The sequence below is a fragment of the Opisthocomus hoazin genome, chromosome 21 (genome assembly GCF_030867145.1).
Source record: "Opisthocomus hoazin isolate bOpiHoa1 chromosome 21, bOpiHoa1.hap1, whole genome shotgun sequence".
Classification (NCBI taxonomy): Eukaryota; Metazoa; Chordata; class Aves; order Opisthocomiformes; family Opisthocomidae; genus Opisthocomus; species Opisthocomus hoazin.
In genome coordinates, this window is record NC_134434.1 from 2,007,351 (window position 1) to 2,026,682 (window position 19,332).

At 52.8% G+C, this 19,332-nt stretch overlaps 1 protein-coding gene across 18 annotated transcripts in view; it reads right to left on the reverse strand.

Annotated features, from left to right (window-relative positions):
* The window catches only part of CACNA1G (calcium voltage-gated channel subunit alpha1 G), a 154,131-nt gene that overhangs the window by 85,693 nt on the left and 49,106 nt on the right, over positions 1–19,332 (reverse strand). For all 18 annotated transcript variants that reach the window (XM_075441252.1, XM_075441250.1, XM_075441251.1 and 15 more), the window contains exons 2-9: positions 18,805–18,916; positions 18,172–18,305; positions 8,266–8,363; positions 6,015–6,174; positions 3,730–4,021; positions 3,136–3,228; positions 677–1,487; positions 544–588 (exon numbers count right to left, since the gene is read on the reverse strand). In XM_075441252.1, coding sequence (XP_075297367.1) covers positions 544–588; positions 677–1,487; positions 3,136–3,228; positions 3,730–4,021; positions 6,015–6,174; positions 8,266–8,363; positions 18,172–18,305; positions 18,805–18,916 — 1,745 coding nt within the window. The remainder of the gene's footprint in view (positions 1–543; positions 589–676; positions 1,488–3,135; positions 3,229–3,729; positions 4,022–6,014; positions 6,175–8,265; positions 8,364–18,171; positions 18,306–18,804; positions 18,917–19,332) is intronic.

Below are 19,332 nucleotides of genomic sequence, written 5' to 3' on the forward strand. Positions count from 1 at the left end.
AGCTGCATTCGGTGTCCGGCTCTGGTACGGGCTTCCTGAGCAAAGCGCTCCGGGCAGATTTTTAACACTCGGCATCTGAAATTGCCATTGAGCACTTGTGCAAAGCAGACGCCTGATCTCCCCACGCCTCCGGTCCCTCGGGGAGCAGAGCTACAGGCAGGGTGTGCTGGGGCTTGGGTCATTCAGACCTGGAAGGCATCGACCCCCGAGCTCGGCGGTGGGCAATGCAGTCACCTCCAACCCCCTTGTCTTAACAAGGAAGGAACTGGGCCATTTCAAAGCAGCCAGGCTGGGCTCCAGCCATGCTTGGTGTCACTGAGCCCAGTTCTAGCTGATTTGGGGACTTCAAGGATTTGGGGAGTGTTCCCTGTAATTGAGAATAAATTGGTTTGACTGGGGGGAGATGGGGATGGGAAAGAAGATGGGTTCTTGAAAACATTCATTTCCCTTTTTGCAAGTTTGAAGCCTGGGAGGTCGACACCTCACTCCTGGTATTGGCTGTAAGCTCCATTATGTAGGTCAGAAGATTTGTGTTGGCCTCACCTGGAAAGCCATCGCCTTTCTCTGTAACGTGGACTGAAAAGAACCCTGCAAAGATTCAGAAAGAGAAAGAAACTAGGTCGTAGCTTGTATTTCTGGAAGGCAACCCCAGACCGACGTCCTGCCCTGGACTCACCCGTGCTCTGTGTCTCCAGCAGCTTGTGCATGGTGCTGTACGGCCCAGGTGGGATGTTGAGGCTTGTCAAGGTGCTGCTCCCAGCACCAACCGCTGCCTCCCCCAGGTTCTTCTCTTTCAGCATCTCATGGGAGGTGCTGGGGTGCACCGTGGGGTAGACCTTGGCAGCCATGATGTTCTTGGGGATCCCCTCCGGGCTCGGCAAGCCGAGGCTCGGCTGCGGGAGGGACGACCGGCAGCGCACCGGCTCAAAGTGGCAGTCAGCATGGTAGATGCTGTGGACGGACTCGGTGTTGCTGGGAGTGGCGCTGGGGGCCCCGTGGGGGTTTGGTGCTGAGGGGGGGAGCATCAACCGGTTGGTCCCGTTGTGGATCGAGCTGGTCTCCACATCGCTGATCTCCGGGCTGGCACGGGGTGCCCTCAGGTTCCCATTGCCCAGGTGATAGTGGTGGTGGTGGTGGTGATGATGGTGGATGAGGTGGTGCACGGAGGACCTCTTCCTGCTCCGGCGCTTCCCAGCGCGCCGGTCAGTCCCCGCCTTGCTCCCGGGACTGGTGAGGAAGCCCATCCTCACACCTGCCACCCGGTAGACCTCCACAAGCTGCTTGCTGCCTTTACGGGCAATGTAAACCAGGTACTTGAGGAGTTCGTCGTAGCAGCTGCCCGGCTCCGAGAAGCTGGCGAGGGTGCTGGCGTTGGACAGGTAGCGCACCCGTTGTTCCTTCATCAGCTGGCTCTCGCGCTGCTTCGTCTCAGAGAACTGCGTTGCTATCACCACCAGGCAGAGGTTGATCATGAAGAAGGAGCCCACCTAAGGGGACAGGAGCCATCAGCCACCTCGAGGCGGCCATGCCCACCCCATAGCCCTGCCTCACCCCACACCCCGGCGTAAGGAGCTGGGGGCAAACCCCAGGCAGCCCCATCCCCTGTGTCACCTGTCGGGGACCACCAGCCACGACCGTAGAGGGGCTGAGTCACACTCCGAGCCCCCACCTCGGGGACTCCCACGCCAGCACTCCACGGAGGACGTCAGAGATCAAAGACGAGAGAAGATAATTTTGACAAAAAGCTTTTGCTCTTTTAAGATGGTGTTTTTCTCTCTGCGCAGACAGCGGTTGTAATTATCACAATTAGTGGCATTACGATGAATGTGCTGAGCCTTCCTGATAGGAGCGTTTTTTCTGGCAGTGTGTGGGCAGCTTGCGAGCAGATCCCTTTCCCCTGCTAACGGGATTTGCGGGTGACTATTACGCAAGGGCATCAACAGCCTGTACCCACAGCTTGGAGGTTTTATTTCCAACCAGGGTTTCACGAGGTTCTGCCTTCTGCAGAGCCCAGCCTGGATCACAGAGGATTACTGACCTGCTAACGGGCTATCAAACACTGCTAACGTTGCTCGCACGGCATCTGGAAAAGTACTGCTTGCCCTTCCTCTCTGTTGTTTCAGGGGAGCAAGGGAATGGTTCATTTTTTGGGGGAAGCTAATAGACAAACCAGAAAAATCATCGTGGACTAAACAACCTCCTACCTTCTCATCAGGGTTTGCGTCCTGGTTTGATGAGGAGCAGAAATCCCCACAATGTCCTAATGGACGATGTACAGCTATTTTGCTCGACTTTGTCCAATTAGACAGCAAGAAAGGGACTCATCTCACTTATCTCAGCTACATCTGAGTGAGGCACCTAATGATCCTTTAGAGTCAAGAGAGAAATAGGCACATCAAGTCTGCAATGCATCTAATTTATTTTGGATGTCTACCTTCAGAGGAGATGAATCACCCCCTTAAAGCACCTATTTTTCTCCCTTGACGATAAAGGGAGTCTAGACAACGAGCTCAGCCAGTCACGGTAGACAATTCTGCCTGCATAGATGCAGCCCATCATGGAGCCCACCCCACAGAAACTCTTTGTTGGCTCCTTTGTGGGTGGTCTCGGATGATGCTGTGAAGCGTGGGTGGGCTGTGGGCAGTAATCTCTTCCCTCCTTCCTTAACGTGCTCTCTGAAGTTTGGGACTGTTTTGCTGAAATGTCCCCTCTGCACCAAGGACCCAGCCAGCTGGGTTCTTCAATGTGGGGCAATTTCTAGGCATCCTACTCCCCTTCCAGAGCTCAAAACACCACCAGGGGAAATTTGCCTACATCTGAACTTAAATTCAAGGTGGAAACTATGAGAGAGGACGCTGGAGCACAAGGAGAGAAGTAGTAGAAACAGCAGCAACAGAAGTGTATCTGCCATAGCTTAAGCACATCTTTCTTTCCTTCATTCATGTTTGCAGCAAAACGCAGCTGCAACACAATGCCGTACTGAAGCTGCATGTCTTCCAGCAGGCTGGTTTCCACCCCTCCTATGTAGCACCAGCTTTTATATTCATTCTGTTATCTGCCCTGTTCCTCTGGGTCAATCCACTTTGCCCTCTCCAAATGTCAGGAGGACCCCCAGGTTCCCCTAAGGCCACTCACAATAATCAGGAGGATGAAGTAGATGAAGTTGTAGAAGGAGTGTGCGTCCATGACAAAGTACATGATGTCTACCCAGCCTTCCAGTGTGATGACCTGGTGGAGACAGGAAGGGAAAACCAACTTGTCAAGACTCAGCTACAACACCAAGTGCACAAGCAACGTTTCTCCTAGCTAGGTCACACCCCATAGCTGGTCTTGATGCAGACACCGAGGAGCCAAACCCTGCTCCCACCAACGTCAAAAACCACATTACCAGCTGCCTGTGCTGAATCCAGCCTTCTTTTCCAGCTGGATCGAAGGCCTACTACTGTATTTTGCAGAGGGAAGAGTAGGCTCTACAGTCTGCTCCACATCACAGTCATCTTACTGCACGCACACAGGGTTTGGAGACTGGGATTTTGTCCATGTACGTGAGAGGGAGGCGTCTTCAAAGCAGGCATGAAATTGTATGCCTGATATTTAAGCACCCGTGCACTGCTATATACCCGTGCAAATTAGTCCCCAGGATTCTGATTATGCAGCCCCTGGGAACATGTTGGGGGACACGACTGGCTGTTCGCTCACCTTGTGACAGTTTGCACACAGAGGGCTCACCTGAAATATTGCAATCCAAGCGTAGCCAATGTTATCGAAGTTGATGGCTCCCTTGAAGGGGTTGTGCTCCCCGGCAGAGCAGTTGGTGTAATACTGGTTCCAGTTGACACAGGACGTGTTGGTGGTGTCATTGTAGGAATAATAATCCAGGGTGCACTCGAGACCCTCTTCCCTCCGTGTCGGGATACTCCGGCAGTAGCGCATCCCGTTCTCCCGGGGCTGGGAGCAGATGAAAGGGTTCTCGTCTTCGTTCTCTGTCTGGTAGTATCGCTCCAAATCCACTGTGTAGGGGCTGAAAGAGTCCACACAGGGCTGAGCGTTGCACACTGATTGCAGGCAATCTGGCAAGGTAACAACTGCAAAGTCTGACATCTGTTATTCTGGATCTTAAAGCTTTCTTTTTAAAAGGGATCCCCTTGGACCTTTTGCAGCCCCACTGGGTGAGATGATGTCCCTAACTGGGCTTTGGGAAACTGAGGCAGTGCACTTGGCCACTCAGCGACCCCTCTGATGACACTACTGAGAGTCACTCCATCTGGAAGTGCTTTGGCTTTTGCTTGGGGGACTAAGAGCAGGATTCAGCCCAGCTGGACTTCTCTGAAATATATTCTCTGCAGTAAGACAGAAATCAGCCGGTTTAAGCTCCTGTATCTCCTGTCCTCCTAGCGATGCTGAGAATGGCTTGGGGAGACTCTACACACAAAGACCTCCCAAGCTTCCTAAAAAACAGAGACAGGGCCTTCATTTGAATTTCACAGTGCCTGTTCAGCCCAGAGATAAGCTCTAAATTCCCTCTGAGGGTGGCCTTACCACAGCAAACCAGGCAAAAACACTCTTCACAACCCATGAAACAACCCATGGCCAGCCAGAAACTGGCTTCTTGCTCTGCACACAGCTATCTCCTTAATGCTGTCAGGACTCCCACTAAAGCCTGCAAAGATATTTTTAAGCCTAGTTCAGCCCAGTTAATTCCTGCAGAATTGCCTTTAATACTCTCCAAAGCTTATCTAAACCCCTGGAACTCCAGCTCAGTCAAACAGCACCCAAACCTGTCGCTCTATTGGATTTACTCAGTGGTGAAGCAGTCCCTCTGCTCTGCTGCCATCTACTTTACAGGGACATACCTTGGTAATGACTCTCCCAACTGCCCTTTGAGGGCACGACCTACAAAAGGGATGACAGTTGATTAGGAGATGCGTGGCAGAGGATAAAAGGGGCATCGTGCCAGCTCCAAGAGCCAGCCTAGCCACAGCAATGTCGTCGTGATCCTGCTGTGTGCAAGTGAGAGGCTCTGGGCTTCCAGGACTCCTCCATCCAGGTGCGGATCTAGCCAGAACAACTCTGAGTAGACATTTGGAAGCGATTGACAGAAAGGAGACGGAGTTCTGGAGCCTTTTGTTTTGCAGATGATAACCCCAAATAACAAGCAAGAAGCCTGTCAGGTTGGTGTCTTCCTCTGGTTCTGGGCTCACGGCACTATTTGCAGTGCAGCGGCCATATGTGAAGACAACCAGATAACTGAGCACCAGAGCTCGGCAGAGCGGCCATCAAGGGCTTGCAGTCACCTGCCCATCTCCTAGCATTCAAAGGGAGGGAGGTGGTTGAAAGCAGCAGATAGGTAGAAGAACTGATTTGAAATCCTGGTCTGAAAGAGGCTGGCAGCTACCAGGTATTTCAACCACTGTTCAAACATTCCTGCATCTGGGAAGCTGGCTGGCCAGGAAACCGGGTGCTACAAAAGCCCATTTGATCACAATAGTCCTGTTGGCCTTAAAATCCAGGGATCTGTGAAAAATAACACTTTGGGACAGGGACTGTCTCTTGCTCTGAGACTGTAAAGGATCTAACAACCTGAAACGTATGGTAGCTCCACCAGCCTCCTCTGGGGCTTAGGTGAGACTACAAATACCATACTGACAAACATCACCAGCTGCTGAACAGGATTCAGACCTCAACGTCTCCACAAGCGCAGAAAAGGTCACACATTAATGATATGCTGAATTTAGAAAGCCCAAACTCTTATTCTCAGCTTTTTTCGGATGCTCTTATCAATCAGAGAGGTTCCAGAGCACCAGGGTTAAGGACAGCCCTGCAGGACTTAAATGGCAAATTGTCACAGCTCACTCTGTTCCAGCCGTGCATGCCTGGCCAGGACCTGTGGTGGCATTTAGGAGCAGGGAGCATTTACAGAAGACTGGGGCTTTTTAATGGAGGATATCCTTGTCTCCTGGAGGGACAGACTCGCTCAAGCTGGAGCGACACTTCTGCAGCCCGCGCAGACTCACATGCTGAAGTTCTCGGGGAGGAAGCAGCGGTTCCTGAGCAAACCTGCCCACAGCTGGACTCCCACGATGCCGAAGATGAAGAAGACAAAGAAACAGAGGAGAAGGACATTCCCCAGCATGGGCAGCGTGTCCAAAAGAAGCGTCACCAGGATGCGCATACCTGAGGTGAAGAGGAAAAGTCCACGCTGAGTTTTCTTATGCCACCTATGTCCTCCTGACCTTTTCCTTTCCATCCATACTTTGCCTTCCCCTGACAGCCACTGCCTTCCCAACCACTGTCCTTGTCACCCACACATGGCTTGCAAACTCCTGCAGCTCCCCAGTCCCCTACAGTTTCCCCCCAAAGCCCCTGAGATATCCTCCTTCATCCGTTCCCTGCTCCTGGGCACAAGATCTACCTTCCCTTCTCCTCTCCCTTCACACCCCATCTCAAGTCCTCTTCTCCTCCTAAAGTTTTCTAGCAATTATAGGTCTCTTTTCTTCCCTGAGACCAAACTCTGATGTTTCTCCCCTGTTCGGGCGTATTTCTTTCCCCACTCGGTACATATTAAAATTTCCTTCACTCCCTAATTCCCCTCATCTACCCTAAATCCCCTCTCTTCCTTAAAAGACAGGACTCTCTCTGGCAGATAATTCTCACAAGTTCAGGAACAGCCAGTTCTGTAACAAAGACAAATTGATGGTGACTTCAACTTGACATTTACACACAAAAAATTGATTTCATCTGACATCTCTGTAATATTCTGCTCATCTCTCACTCTCCTTCGTTGCCCATCTTCTGCATTCTCTCACTTGCTTATATTGATTTTCATTTAAAGAAAGCTTTACGGTTGCACCTTTTACTTTGAAACTTCAAGAAGACTTTTTTCTCTATTCCTGATGCTGTCACCTCCTCTATAAGGGTTTTTCTTCTACTCTACTGGGGAACAACCACCTTGCATCAACTCTTAATTAACTGAAATGACTTTCTGTTGTTACGGCATTTATCATCACACAAAACTATCTTTTTTCTTTTCCCACCTTACATTTCTATTCCATTGTAACTATGCTGCAGAGAAGCCAAGATAAATTACCCGGGACTTCAATATACATTAGGTGAATTACATCCCCAGTTAGACAATGGTGGATAAATTCAGCCATCCATCAGCTCAGCAGCGGGGATAAAAAAAACATTGCAAACAGGATTCTGAAGCTACTGTAATGACTGAAACAGCAGCAGCAGCAGCAAAGCCAGATTAAGTTGAAGAGTCAGGACTGGAAAAATAAAGAGAGTCCAGGCACCTCCAGCAGCGGCAGACAGAACCGAAGCTGATTAGCTCTTGTTAAGGCATTGGGCTAGTTCAGATAGGGGAGCTCAGACTTGGATTTGTCTAAAACAATGCTGGATTTGACAGCCAGGATTGTAGGACCAGGAAAACAACTTTTCTGATGCAGTTGTACTTCTGCTTATCACACCCGATCCGTACAGCGTCCCAGAGGGACGGAGCTCAGCGCCTCTCGCAGCGCTCTGGGCTTCGCCCAGCCCGGCGTGGCAGGAACGGCTCCCTGGGCTGTTCAGCTGGGGTTGCGATGGCCAACGCCTCTCCGAGCACAGGGCTGCGCTGCCATCGCCTGCTGCGATGCAGGAGCAGGCAATGCCACCCATTGCTCTTCAAGGGGGGGTCTGAGATCCTCACACATGCCCTGCTAAACCAGCACTGAACGGCCACCTCCCACCCCAGCCAGGGATTTGGGCTGTACAGAGCAGCTCTGGGGAGCAGAGCAAGAGATGCTCCAGGAGGAGGCTCCTCAGCACCTCCTGAGGAGCTGTCTCCAGGCACAACAAGATTTCCTTGCCTCAGTTTCTCCAGGAAAGGATGGGGTACTGCAGAGAGGGTGGGAGCAGCGTGGCTCAGACTCCTCTGCCCATATTGCCTGGGAAAGGCTGTTGGCTCAGTCAGCCCCTATCACCTGCATGCCTTCACCTCAGCAGCCTCCTAAGACCCTCTTCAGATGAGAAAGAACATCTGAAGACAGTCCTGGATATCTTATTGACTGGTGGTTCATCTCTGATGCCACAAATGTCAAAAGGAATATTGTCTAATGTAGGAGAATGACAGGCACTGGGAACCAGGGAGTGGTGGTGCTACCAGGCTTGGGTGAGCGTTTGAGCAGCAATGTAAGATCGGAAGCATCTACGTTTGCTCCTCCATCTTTGCGCCACAGACACAAAGAACTTGCTTCAACTGGGAGGAATAAGGATCCGACTTACTGGGGACCCTGTTAATGGCCCTGAGCGGCCGCAGGACGCGGACGGTGCGGACTGCTGAGAAGCTGACGTTCTGCAGGTCCAGGGAGTACTCCAGCATCCTGTGAAAGACACGAATGCGAAGGAGTGTCAAGGATCTTCTGGAGAAACGTTAGAGTATCAAACATTATAAATCAAACATTATATGCCAACAGCCCACAGAGGGACTTGTTACTGCATCTCTCCCATCAGGAAAGTTTGCCAGAGGAATTAATTAAGGGTTGTTTGCGCATCAGAATAAAGTCAATGAGCGAGAACATGATACACCAGCTCACACAGCCACAGATCTTCTCTCTCTCTCATCTGCTTTGGTTATTGTTTTTGCACAGGTCCAGGGCAGAAGATTCTGAAAATCCCTGCACACGTCAGGAGGGCACTTTCCATACACAGCCCTGTTTTTAACAACAATTGTACAGACACTGTAACAAATCCGAGTTCGCTGTGCTGAGCAGCACCAAAACCCAGTAAAGCAGAGGAGCATCCCCTGGCACAGACCCTTTCCGCAAGGCACAGGAGGTGTGCAGCAAGGGACACTGAGCTATGGTAGCTCCACCCAGCAGAGATCATTGCCAGGTGGGACTCAGGTGGATGGACAAGCCTACAAATCAAAATTCATGACACTTGTAGATAACAAATGGGGCAAATGTGGACCAAGGAACCTCTCCATGCTCCTACACTGTGCCTGGTGGGGTTATTTCACAGCTCAGGACACCAAGGTGCAACCTTCACGTGACGTAGTCTGAGGATGCACTTGGATCGCTGCAAGTCCCTGGGGTTCCCCAGCAGCATCCCGCTCAGCTCACGGCAACTTTGCTCAAGCCCAGCAAAGCCATCAGTCACGTCACCACCAGGACTTTGCTCTCCAGCCGTGGGAAAACACAAGAGCTCTGCCCAAAAGCGTTCTTGAAGAGGCAGACACAGGCAAAGGCAAGGAAGAGGACCACGAGGCTCCCTGCACAGCCAGGCTCCCGCTGGCAGAGGCAACCACAGAATATTAATCTCTTCTGAAAATTATCAAGTTCCATCTCAAAGCTAGCTGGGTGGCTTCCTCCCCCCCAACTCTGATGGTTAGAAGCCTAACTTCCAGCCTGAATTTTTTCAGGACAAGCTCATATCCATTTGTTCTTACGGCAGTGCTGTATTTTAAGCAGCTTCTATAGCTGTTGTTTGTCCCTGGTGTTGACCCACCTGACATATTTACAGATGACAAATCACATCTCCTCTCAGCCTTGATTTTGCAAAGCCAAACAAACCAAGCTCTTCCAGCCTCATCTCGCAGACAAGCTTTCTGCTTCCCAGTCGCAACCCTTCTCTACACCTTCCCTGGCCTGAATTAATTTTACCTGATTAGACATCGAGCTTCTGGAAGAGGTTTTGCTGATGCCTTGCACAAAGGCTTCAGTGCTGGCCCTTCCCTCTCTGCTGGAATTCCCACAGGATTCACCAGCGCTGTGTTAGCTTTGCCACGGCTGCAGCACGCTGGAGGCTCCCACTCTTGCTGCGATCAGCCAAACCCACTCTCCTCCCTCCCAGCCATCGGCAGGTGAGGAGCACCCGGGGTGGAGAAGACCTTTTCTTTCTAGCCCCCAAATACACGACTCCACTCTTGATGCAGCGACACTTTATCTGCTTTCTCTTGCTAGGCTCTAACAAGGATGATGATGACCATACCGTACATAAGATCAAAACAACCTCAACATATTCCTCTGTATTTAGCTGACACCCACAGCCGTGGGACAGTCCCAGAAGATGAATGTCAGACGGGCACATGGGGATGCCAGGAGTTCGTTCTCCTCCTCTGACTGGGGAGGAAGGCAGTGTGTCCACAAAAGCCCACCTGGCCCCAGTGACAAAATCATCCCCTGCCTCAGTGCGCTGGCCTCACCGCATCGGCTGAGCTTCGGCTAAGGCAAGGAAAGCAGCAACAACTTCCCAGGGCTTTAATGGCTCTCAAGTGTCACTCACTGTTGGAAAAGAAGATTTCTGTATCGTTTGCAGGATTCAGATAAAAAGCCCACGTCAAACATACAGCTTTTCTTTCATCCATTATTAAACCAGAGGCTACCAGCAAAATTCAGAGAAGCATATGGCTGTTTCTACCAAGACAAACCATGTTCTGATTAATGACAGCTCTAGACTCACTCCCAGAGATGCATGTGCTTGTCATCTGCAAAGGGCATGTTGTAAAATGCTTCTAGACTTCACATATTAAAGAACAATTATAACGCTGAATTTAAAATCCCAAACAAACCACCACTCACTAGCTTGAGCAAAGATTTTTAACACCAAGACCAAGAGCAGGGGGGTGCTCTCCTACCTCTGCTGCCGGACACTGCTACCAGCGCCAGCGTTACAGCACCACGAGCTCAGCCCCAGACCTGGACTACAGGATCCACACGGTGCTGGTGACTAACAGCTCACGAGCCAGCGTTGGGGAAAAAAAATGTGGGTAAAAATCAGTCACTAAAGAGCAAGTCCAACGAGAATCCCACCGCTTCCCAGCGCAAAGGTCACTCCCCAAGGCAAGGGGATGCAGAGGAGGAATCAATCCATGTCCCCGGCAAGGGGAGATACCCAGGGAGAGCGAATGTCAGGATGTCACCAACTGGCGAGGTGACAGGTGCATTTACCAGCATATATAACATTTACACATTGAAAATCTGCAGTGTAAAAAGCCCCTGATGAAGCTTCAACTCAAATGTCATTTCTGTTCATACGGGAAAGCGCGATGCCTGTCAGCACCTCTGCCACGGACCTGGGTGCCCACACAAGTTAAAGGCTCAGAAAAATACTCAGCATTAAATGGGATGGATTGATAGCAAATGCTGAGATTCGCCAGAGTGATTAGCAACCCCCGATCACTGGAGTTATTCAGAAGGAAAGCGGAAATGTTTAGGACTTTCTAAGAATAAAAGCGTAGCATCTGCAAAGCCAGACGCACAGCGGGCTGGTGGTGGGATGCAGAGAGAGCTGATGCAAACCTTTAGCAAACACTCCGAGAAGGAAAACTCCCGGGACTCAGCAGACAGACAGACACAAGGGATGCGTCAGGATGGACCAGGCACCAGAAATTCACTCCTGTTCAGCCTGGAGATAGCAAGACTCGGAGCACGCTGGGGTTTCTTTCACATCAGACCCGAAGCGCTGGGAAGGATCTCGCAAGCGCAGTGTCAGGCAGCAGCCCTACCTGCGGCAAAGCGCTTGCAGAAGTGATGCTCGGGAGCATCACAGGAGGGGTTGAAGGGGCTCTTGTCACCCAGCGAGACTCTGACAGAGCGCAGAAACACTGGCAAAGCCCTTTCCACACCTACCCAGCATCGCTTCTCCAACCCACCCTGCTCTCAGCCCTGGCTCCACTCCCATCCCTGGGAACGCTCCTGCTCAGGAAGCAGCAGATGGTGGGAAGACCCATCAGAGCTGCGGAGTTTGTGCTGAAGGCACTTTCCAAGGAAAACTTGAGCTCTCCCCTTTCACAGCTGGGAGCTGGGGATGCCGTACAGCCAGGGGACACGACCAAGGTCACGTAAGGAACCCATAGCAGAGCAGCAACACCTGCACGCAGGCAGCATCCCACCCTTCTGCCCGCAGAGCCACCACTTGCTGCTGGCAGAGAGAAAGGCTCCAATTCATACAGAGTTAAAATGCTTCCAAAACTGGGCATACTGGCACTCTTAATCTACAAAGCACAGCAATCAGTGGATGATATTAAGCTATCGGTGTTAGAAAAGACCAGGGGAAATTATTTAGGCAGCGCTGTATCTTCAGAAAGCTGCAATGACATTTCCTCCAGGCTCTCGCTGCCTTTGCCGTGCTCTGCTTTTGCTCAGGCGCTGCTTTTAAAGCCTCACGAGTCTCACCGCATTCGTGGGTGTTGTTTAATTTTAAAAATACTCATTTTAATCAAACTGAATGGAACAAAAAGAATAGCAAGGGTGGGATCGTGAACCCTGCAGCCTGCTGGATCCGGCCGCACTGTGTGTCCCAGACAGGACGCTTGACTAACGAGGCTTTTGAAGCAGCAGCAAGTTCAGCCAAAGAACTGAAAGAAACTAAAGAATTCTCTTTAGAAAAGTCCTAAAACATCAAAACCCAAGTCTTTTCACGGGTGGGCTTGAGTCACTTCAGCTGCAAGGAAGGCTGCTGAGGGGTTTCTTTTGCCCAGCAGGTTTCTGTGAGTTAGGGAGGTGCCTTGCTTGGGATGCTCTGCTTCAAAGGCAGCACGGAGCAGAGAGCATCCGCAGCCGGGGGGTTTGCTGGCCCCGGGTCTCGGCTGCTCTTCATCCTCCCAAAAGCCACTTGAACACCAAGTTGCATAGCTCGACCCCAGATTTTGAACCCCTGGAGGTTTGCCATCATGACTGTTGGCTTGATGAGTTTCTGCCACTTCTGCTCGGAGCAAAGAGCACCTAATTGGGGATGAACCAGGACACAGCAGGGCCCTGGGAGGAGGCTCCTGGCTTCCAGGACACTCGCACCCGCCCTGGAAAGCACGGGAGAGGGGCAGGCTCCTGGGAGAGGGTTTGGTGCAGCTCTCGCTGCAGCTCAAAGGGGCTGTGGCTGCGATTGCACATTGGGTAATTGCACGTGCAAATCGGCCGCTTACACGGGCAATTACCCCGTAGCTACCGGCGCCCAGGCAGCGCAGAGGGCACCGCGCATCGGCGTCTCCGAGGGGCTGCTCCTCGCTGCGAGCGATCGATACAGGCGGAGGGGATGAAAAACCAACATTCATCCCTGCCTCTCTATTATTTTATTATTTGGGTTTTTGAAGGGATGAAAGCACTAAATACATGGAGAAAGAACAGCCTTTGCCCGGAGTGGCAGCGGGAGGCTGCAGCAGGGACTCCCATGGGCAGCCCCACGCCAGCGCTTTCTGCCCCACATCTGAGCCGAGGAGCTGAAGCGGCCGCTTGATCAGCCCGAGGAGCTGAAGAGCCCTTCGGCAGAGCCCTGCCTGCTCGCCAAGAGACCCGGCACTGCCAGGTGAAGGCCAGCGCTGGGGGCTGCACCCAGCAGGGACCCTGCTCTGGGTGCTGCAGCCACAGCAGCCCTGCTCCCCGCGGAGACCGGTCGGGCAGCATCGCCCTTATCCCAGTTTCTGAGCTAAAGAGCATTTTCAGAAACCACCTGGTGCTTCTGTTTTAGATGGAGCAGGGGACTGTGGCATCCCTTTCTCTCCTGATCCCTCTGAATACAGCAAGGCTTCCTGCAGCATATTTCATCCCTGAAATTCAGCACTCAAAACCAGGAGGGAGCAAGACATCCTTAGGGGTTGTTTATACAGGCTTCAGCAGAGCTAACTCTTTAATACAGCCTTCAACACAAGGAGAAAAAATGATAACAAACATCAGAAGAAGTGTTCAGGAAGCAAAAAGAAAAAGAAACAGTGTCTGTGTTTCTGAAGAAAGCAGCCTGACAACCACCTCCAGCCCCGGCTCGGCTCAAATTGTAAGCAAAATATTCCAGAAGTGTTTAACTTTCCTACAAAGTCTTTGAAGAGGCCCATTACCGTTACGATGAGCAAAGCACGAACAGGACTCGGCAGACTTGGCCAAACACCTGACTGAGCCCAGAGTAACAACAGAGCCGCAGAGCGCAGACACGGGATGAGGATGATGACGATGATGCCCAGCCCTGCTCGGAGAGGAGCAGCAATGCAGGCGTGGGCCTGGAGCCCTGCACAGCCCTCTGTCCAGAGAAGGCAGAACCCCGTAAGCTCTTCGAGCACCAAATTATCCCCTGATTTAAAGCTTCTCTCCTTGGAAAATGATTAACCACTGGGGGGGTTTCTTGTTTTGGGGTAATTTTTGATGAGGCTGGTTTGAAGCACAACTCAAACCTCAGGGATGCAGAGGTTTGGGGAAGTCCTCACCTGACCGAAGTCAAAACAAGCTGATGTCCTGCAAGCTGGTGAGACTGCAGCAAAGCGGCTGGGGCTGGGGCTGGCTCCAGCTGAGGAGCAGGTAGATCTCAGTCTGTGCCTATCCTCTTCCCACTGACCGGTCGGAGAAGAGGTCCCTGCACCCTGCCCGGAGGAGGGGGAGGCAGAGCAGGTGCTGGGTCCTGCAGCGGCCAGGGAGACAGCAAGTCAGGGCACATCTCCATCCCACAGCTCCGGTTCACCAGCCCGAGCCTCAGCCAGCACTAAACTGCAAACGCTTCTGTGTATTTTTGGAAGGAAGCAAGTGCTCGTCCTCTGTACTTCAGCGTCGTACACTGGGAGAGGCTGAAATCATCCTGAATTGTCTTTAGAGGGCGAGAGCTGGCTTGCAACGCCCGTTAACCTTCAAGTGTTCTCTTAAAAGCTAACTCCCCAAATCCTCCTCTCTAAAATAACACAGCGTAATTATGTCATTCATCACTTTTTTTCCCTCCCTTTTCCCCATGCAACTCCATAACCTACAGCCAAAGCCATGTTTCACTAAGCTGAGTTTTGATAATGCAGCGCTATTCTCATCTCCAGCAAGTTTTACTGTAATTACAGAGATGTGTTGCAGACATTACACACTCTACAATTAGCGCTAATTGCATTACACTGTCACAAAGAAGTCATTTACTCTCCTCGAGCTCATGAGATTGGTCTGGACAGTTTCACAGAGCTAAGAAGTACTTAATGGCATCCCACGAAAGTGGCCGGCAGCGCGGCAGGAGCGAGCGCAGCACCCGAGCGGCTCTCCCAGCCCTCTGCAAGCAGCAGATTTGGGGTAAGGACACACAAAAAGGTTTCCCTGCTATCTCAGCCTTCGTCAGATCCAGAAATCTCTCAAGGAACGTGGAGGATGAAATACTACAAGCTTTGGAGGGATTTTTTGGAAGCCTCTCCTAGACTGGTGGTGGTGGGGAAGGGCTTCGAGGGGAGGTCTGCCCACGGGAGCACAGAGCCCCTGCACGCAGCACACCCCACGTGCCCCCCGGCACCACAAGCCTTCCCCACCCGGTGCCCTGCAGACACAGTTTGGTATTTCTCCTCTCCCCCACCATCGCTTTCTGCAGCCCATGGGCAGGGAAGCGGCAGGGAAAGCAGGAGAGCAGGAGCCCGGGGACCTGCTGGGTGCCGGGGAGCCCATGCTGTCCTGCTGCTTCCCTCCCCCCGTGTCTCGCATGAAAACAAGGGGGAAAAACGTGGGAAGGCAGAGGCAGAGCTGCTTCGCTGTGGTCACCAGGGCCACGCGGACACGTCAGTTTGTGGCTGTCTTCTCCTGTCATTTCACTGGGGAACCTGGCTGAAGCCCTTACGTGAGACCTACATAAAAGTACGATGGGCTTTACGGGGTATTTAGCAAATAGAGTGGGGATGTGAGCATCGCCCCAGGGCACACGCTCCTCCACAGCCGCAGCTCGGCTCTGGCCCCTTTCCCTACCTCACCCACCCGCTCGGGCACAAGATGCCTCCATGTCAAGCTCAGCTCTTCCCTTGCTCCCATGCTCTGCTGCTCGCACCGTGGTCTGGATGCTCGTCGGGGTGATTTGCGCTGCGTGGGAACCGCAGAGCTGCTCTCGCAGGCTACTGGAGGAATTTCCCTCCGTCTGGCCGGGATTTCACCCTGCAGTGCTTTTTCCTCTTCTCCTCCTGGTGTTTTTTGCCTACATCTTGAGTCTAATAATGAGCTTGGGTCCCTTATTTTTGACTTTGCTACAGCAGCGGCATTCAAGCCTCGCCTGGACAAGGTCCTGTGCAGCCTGCTGTAGGTGACCCTGCTTCGGCAGGGGGGTTGGACTGGGTGACCCCCAGAGGTCCCTGCCAACCCCTACTATTCTGTGATTCTTGCAGCCCCTTTGGCTTTGCCCCGCACTCGGCGCTGCCGGGGACGGCTGAGAGACGCTCCCGGCCGGCAGCGATGCTCCGAGCGGGATGCAGCACTCCGGGGTGGACGGGCGAGGGCTGGGGGAGAGCGCAGGGGAGCAGAGAAAGCGGGCGCTGGGGGAGGACAAGCTCCGCTTCGGATTTAAATCCAGTTCGATCCTTTGTCAGCTGAACGGGTTTTGACAGAGCCCAGATGGGAACAGTTCATGCACATGAAGGAAAGAGCCATCGTTTAGCGAGAGGCAAAGCTGACCTGGCAGGAGTCACGGGAGCGGTCAAGCTGCAAAACCTTTGCAATAAAATAAATGTCTCCACGCGTGGGGGCTGCGTTGGAGGGGAGGTCGGTGCCACCCTCCGCGCTCTGCCCGGGAAGGAGGTGGCTCTCAGGCACCCGAACGCCCATCCAGGTGCAGTAGGTGGGCAGGAGATTTGCAGCTTGCTTAAGCAAAATGCAGCTATATTTTGGCATAGGAATTAGGATGGTCTCTGCTGATGTCCCTCTAGGCCGAGGTGCCACCACAGTAGGGTCTCCGTAGAAGCACATCAAGGATAACTCTGCTCTAGCCCCAAAGACTTTGCAAGCTCAACAGGCAAGGCCAGGACTGGGCTGGGAGGGGAACGCCGCAGCACCCTGGGGTGGCACTGCTGGAAGCAGCCCAGCACCCACCACCATGCCTCCCTGAGCCTCTCCAGGTGGGGTCTCTGGCCTTGCTTGGGTCTGGTTCTCAATTCTAGTCTAAAAAATAATAAAGAATAAGAAATAAAGAATACACAGGGTGGCTCCAGCAGGCTCCAGCCCTTGGCTGTGCTGCTGATGTTCACAACCCTACCAGAGGCGACAGGACCTCGGGTCCCACCTTGTCCAGCGTCCCATCGCTACAGCCTCTAACATTGCTCAGACACTCCAGGAGGAAACTTTGAGCCCTCTCCTAACCCAAGGAGCCAGAGGCTGGTGAAGCTGGAGAGCACGAGCTTGTGGCCTCCTGCAGAAGATGGGTTTACTTGGACAATTACAGCTCTTGGCCTTTCTGCCCTCCATCTCTGCCTCCAGGCTGGGTCCTGGGGCTCACCACATCTTTTTGCTTCTGCAGCACCCCGTGGCAATGAATTTCCCGGGCCAAGGATGCACTGGGAGACCTAGCACCTCCTTATTGGTTTTACTGGGCCACTGTTTTGGTTCTCCCAACTGCCTGGCAGAGCTGTGTGCCATGACCCTATGGGGTTGGCGATGGACCATAAGCAAAGCCTGCCTTCTTGGGGAACACCAAACCCATGGCTGGTAAACAGCCCAGCTGGGAGGGTCCCCTGCTCCTTTCCAGGAAAATACAGTAAATTTGATCTCTAGCTCTATCAAAGGAGAAAAAAACCACTATTTTCCCAAAGGACTTTGGGCTCTTGGAGCAGGGAGGGGAGGTGAGGGCCGGCAAGCGATTCTAGTGTCAAAGAAATTCAGCTTGCTGGCCAGAGGCCAGGGACTTTTCATGTGGATTTTCAGCCTCCGCCAGGAGACTCTCGGGTGCTGGAAGAGCCTTTAATTCAAACCAGGTGCCTCTGAAAGGAAAACACTCAAAAAGGCAAACTTGGTCGCTCTCCCTCAAAAAAAAAAAACCCCAAAAAACCCCAAAAGAGGGCAATCACGCACATTTCAGTGAACTATCCTCCCTGGCACGCCACTCTGAGCTCCCAACCGCCGGCTTTGCCACCACCTCACCCGATGGAAACCGAAACCACCGGCGTGGCTGGAGGGAGAAGAGCCAAGCCCAGTGCCCGGCGAGGAGCCCCAAGGCACAGGCTGGCCAAACTCCACCGCAAACAACTTTTGTTGCCCTGCTCTTTCCGTGAGCTGAGCATCAGCTCTTCCATGAGCTACAGAGAGGACCGGAGGGACCGCTGTGGTCCAGGCAGTGATCCCTGCTGTGGAGCCAGAATGGACAACGCTGACGGCACCAATGCCCAACAGCACCCCTGCAAACCAGCTGCTCCCCCAAATCTGACGCTCACCAAGTGATGCCACGAACGACAACAGAGGCGCGCAGGGAGAGGGGGACCTGCCCCGGCGGGCTTACCCTGCGATGACAATGAAGAAGTCCAGGCGGTTCCAGGTGTCTCCCAAGTAGCACTTCTTCCCAAAAATCCCCAGCGCAATCATCTTGACGATCATTTCCACAGCGAAGAAGGCAAAGATGAAATCATCGAAGCTCTGCAAAAGAAACGAAGGGAGGAAGGAGGCTCCTGCATCGCTGCACGTTCGCACCGGGGGGGAGAATTAGAGACCTGAGTCCAAGAAGGTCTCCTGTCGCCCCACTGAGGGCTAAAATCCCTGGGCAGAGGCAGTGCTGAGAGCAGCCCTGTGCCTTCCCCCAGCCCAGACGGGCCAACAGCACCCATGGTGCTGGGATGAAGGAGTGAGTATACACTGGGCTCTGTTTTCACTATAAACCTGATGGTTAACACTCTCCAAGCAAGGCTTGGCTATGTTAGGGCTGGGACAGCCTGGCAGGGGCTTTGCCCGATGACACCGTGCGTTCACATCCAAGCACCAAAATCAGCTTTTTTTATGGTGGGACAAGTAGTGCAGGCAGGACCCAGCCATCCCAGGGCACGAGTCCTCCTCAACCGCGGCTGGAGCCAGCTCGGTCCTTCCCTCTCCCCATCAATCCGGGGCCGCCGTCCAGCTAAAAGCAGCAGCCGGGCCGTACCTGGAGGATCCTGCAGCGCGGCGAGTCGCAGGCGATGTCCTCGCAGGGGTGGAACATGCCCAGCGTCACGCAGTTGAGCAGGATCACCAGCATGCTCACCCTCTCGAACCACCTGCACGGCACCTCGTCAAGGAAGCAACGGACCCAGGCAAGCGTCCGCGAGCAGCCACCGCTGAATCGGAGAGGTCACTCCGGTCTTTCACGCGAGGCACACGCCAGCATCTCTCCGTTAGACTTCATATGCAAGCGTGGAAGCCCTGCCTGCTCTTTCGATACCTGCACAGCAAACCGCTGGCGTGTTCTCCCCACGAGAAGTGGCTACAGCTAACGCGAAAACCCGCTGTAAAACGAGAGTTACGGGGCGAGAGTGCTGATGTGACGGATTGAAAAATTAAATTAAAAGAAGGATATCAACTTCTAGGGAAAAATCCCACACTGGTAGTTTCCTCTCCTGGCATTTTACGGAAAAGCACTTTAACAACATTACAATTTTCTATTAACCATGTCAAGGCTTATCCCAGGGGCGTT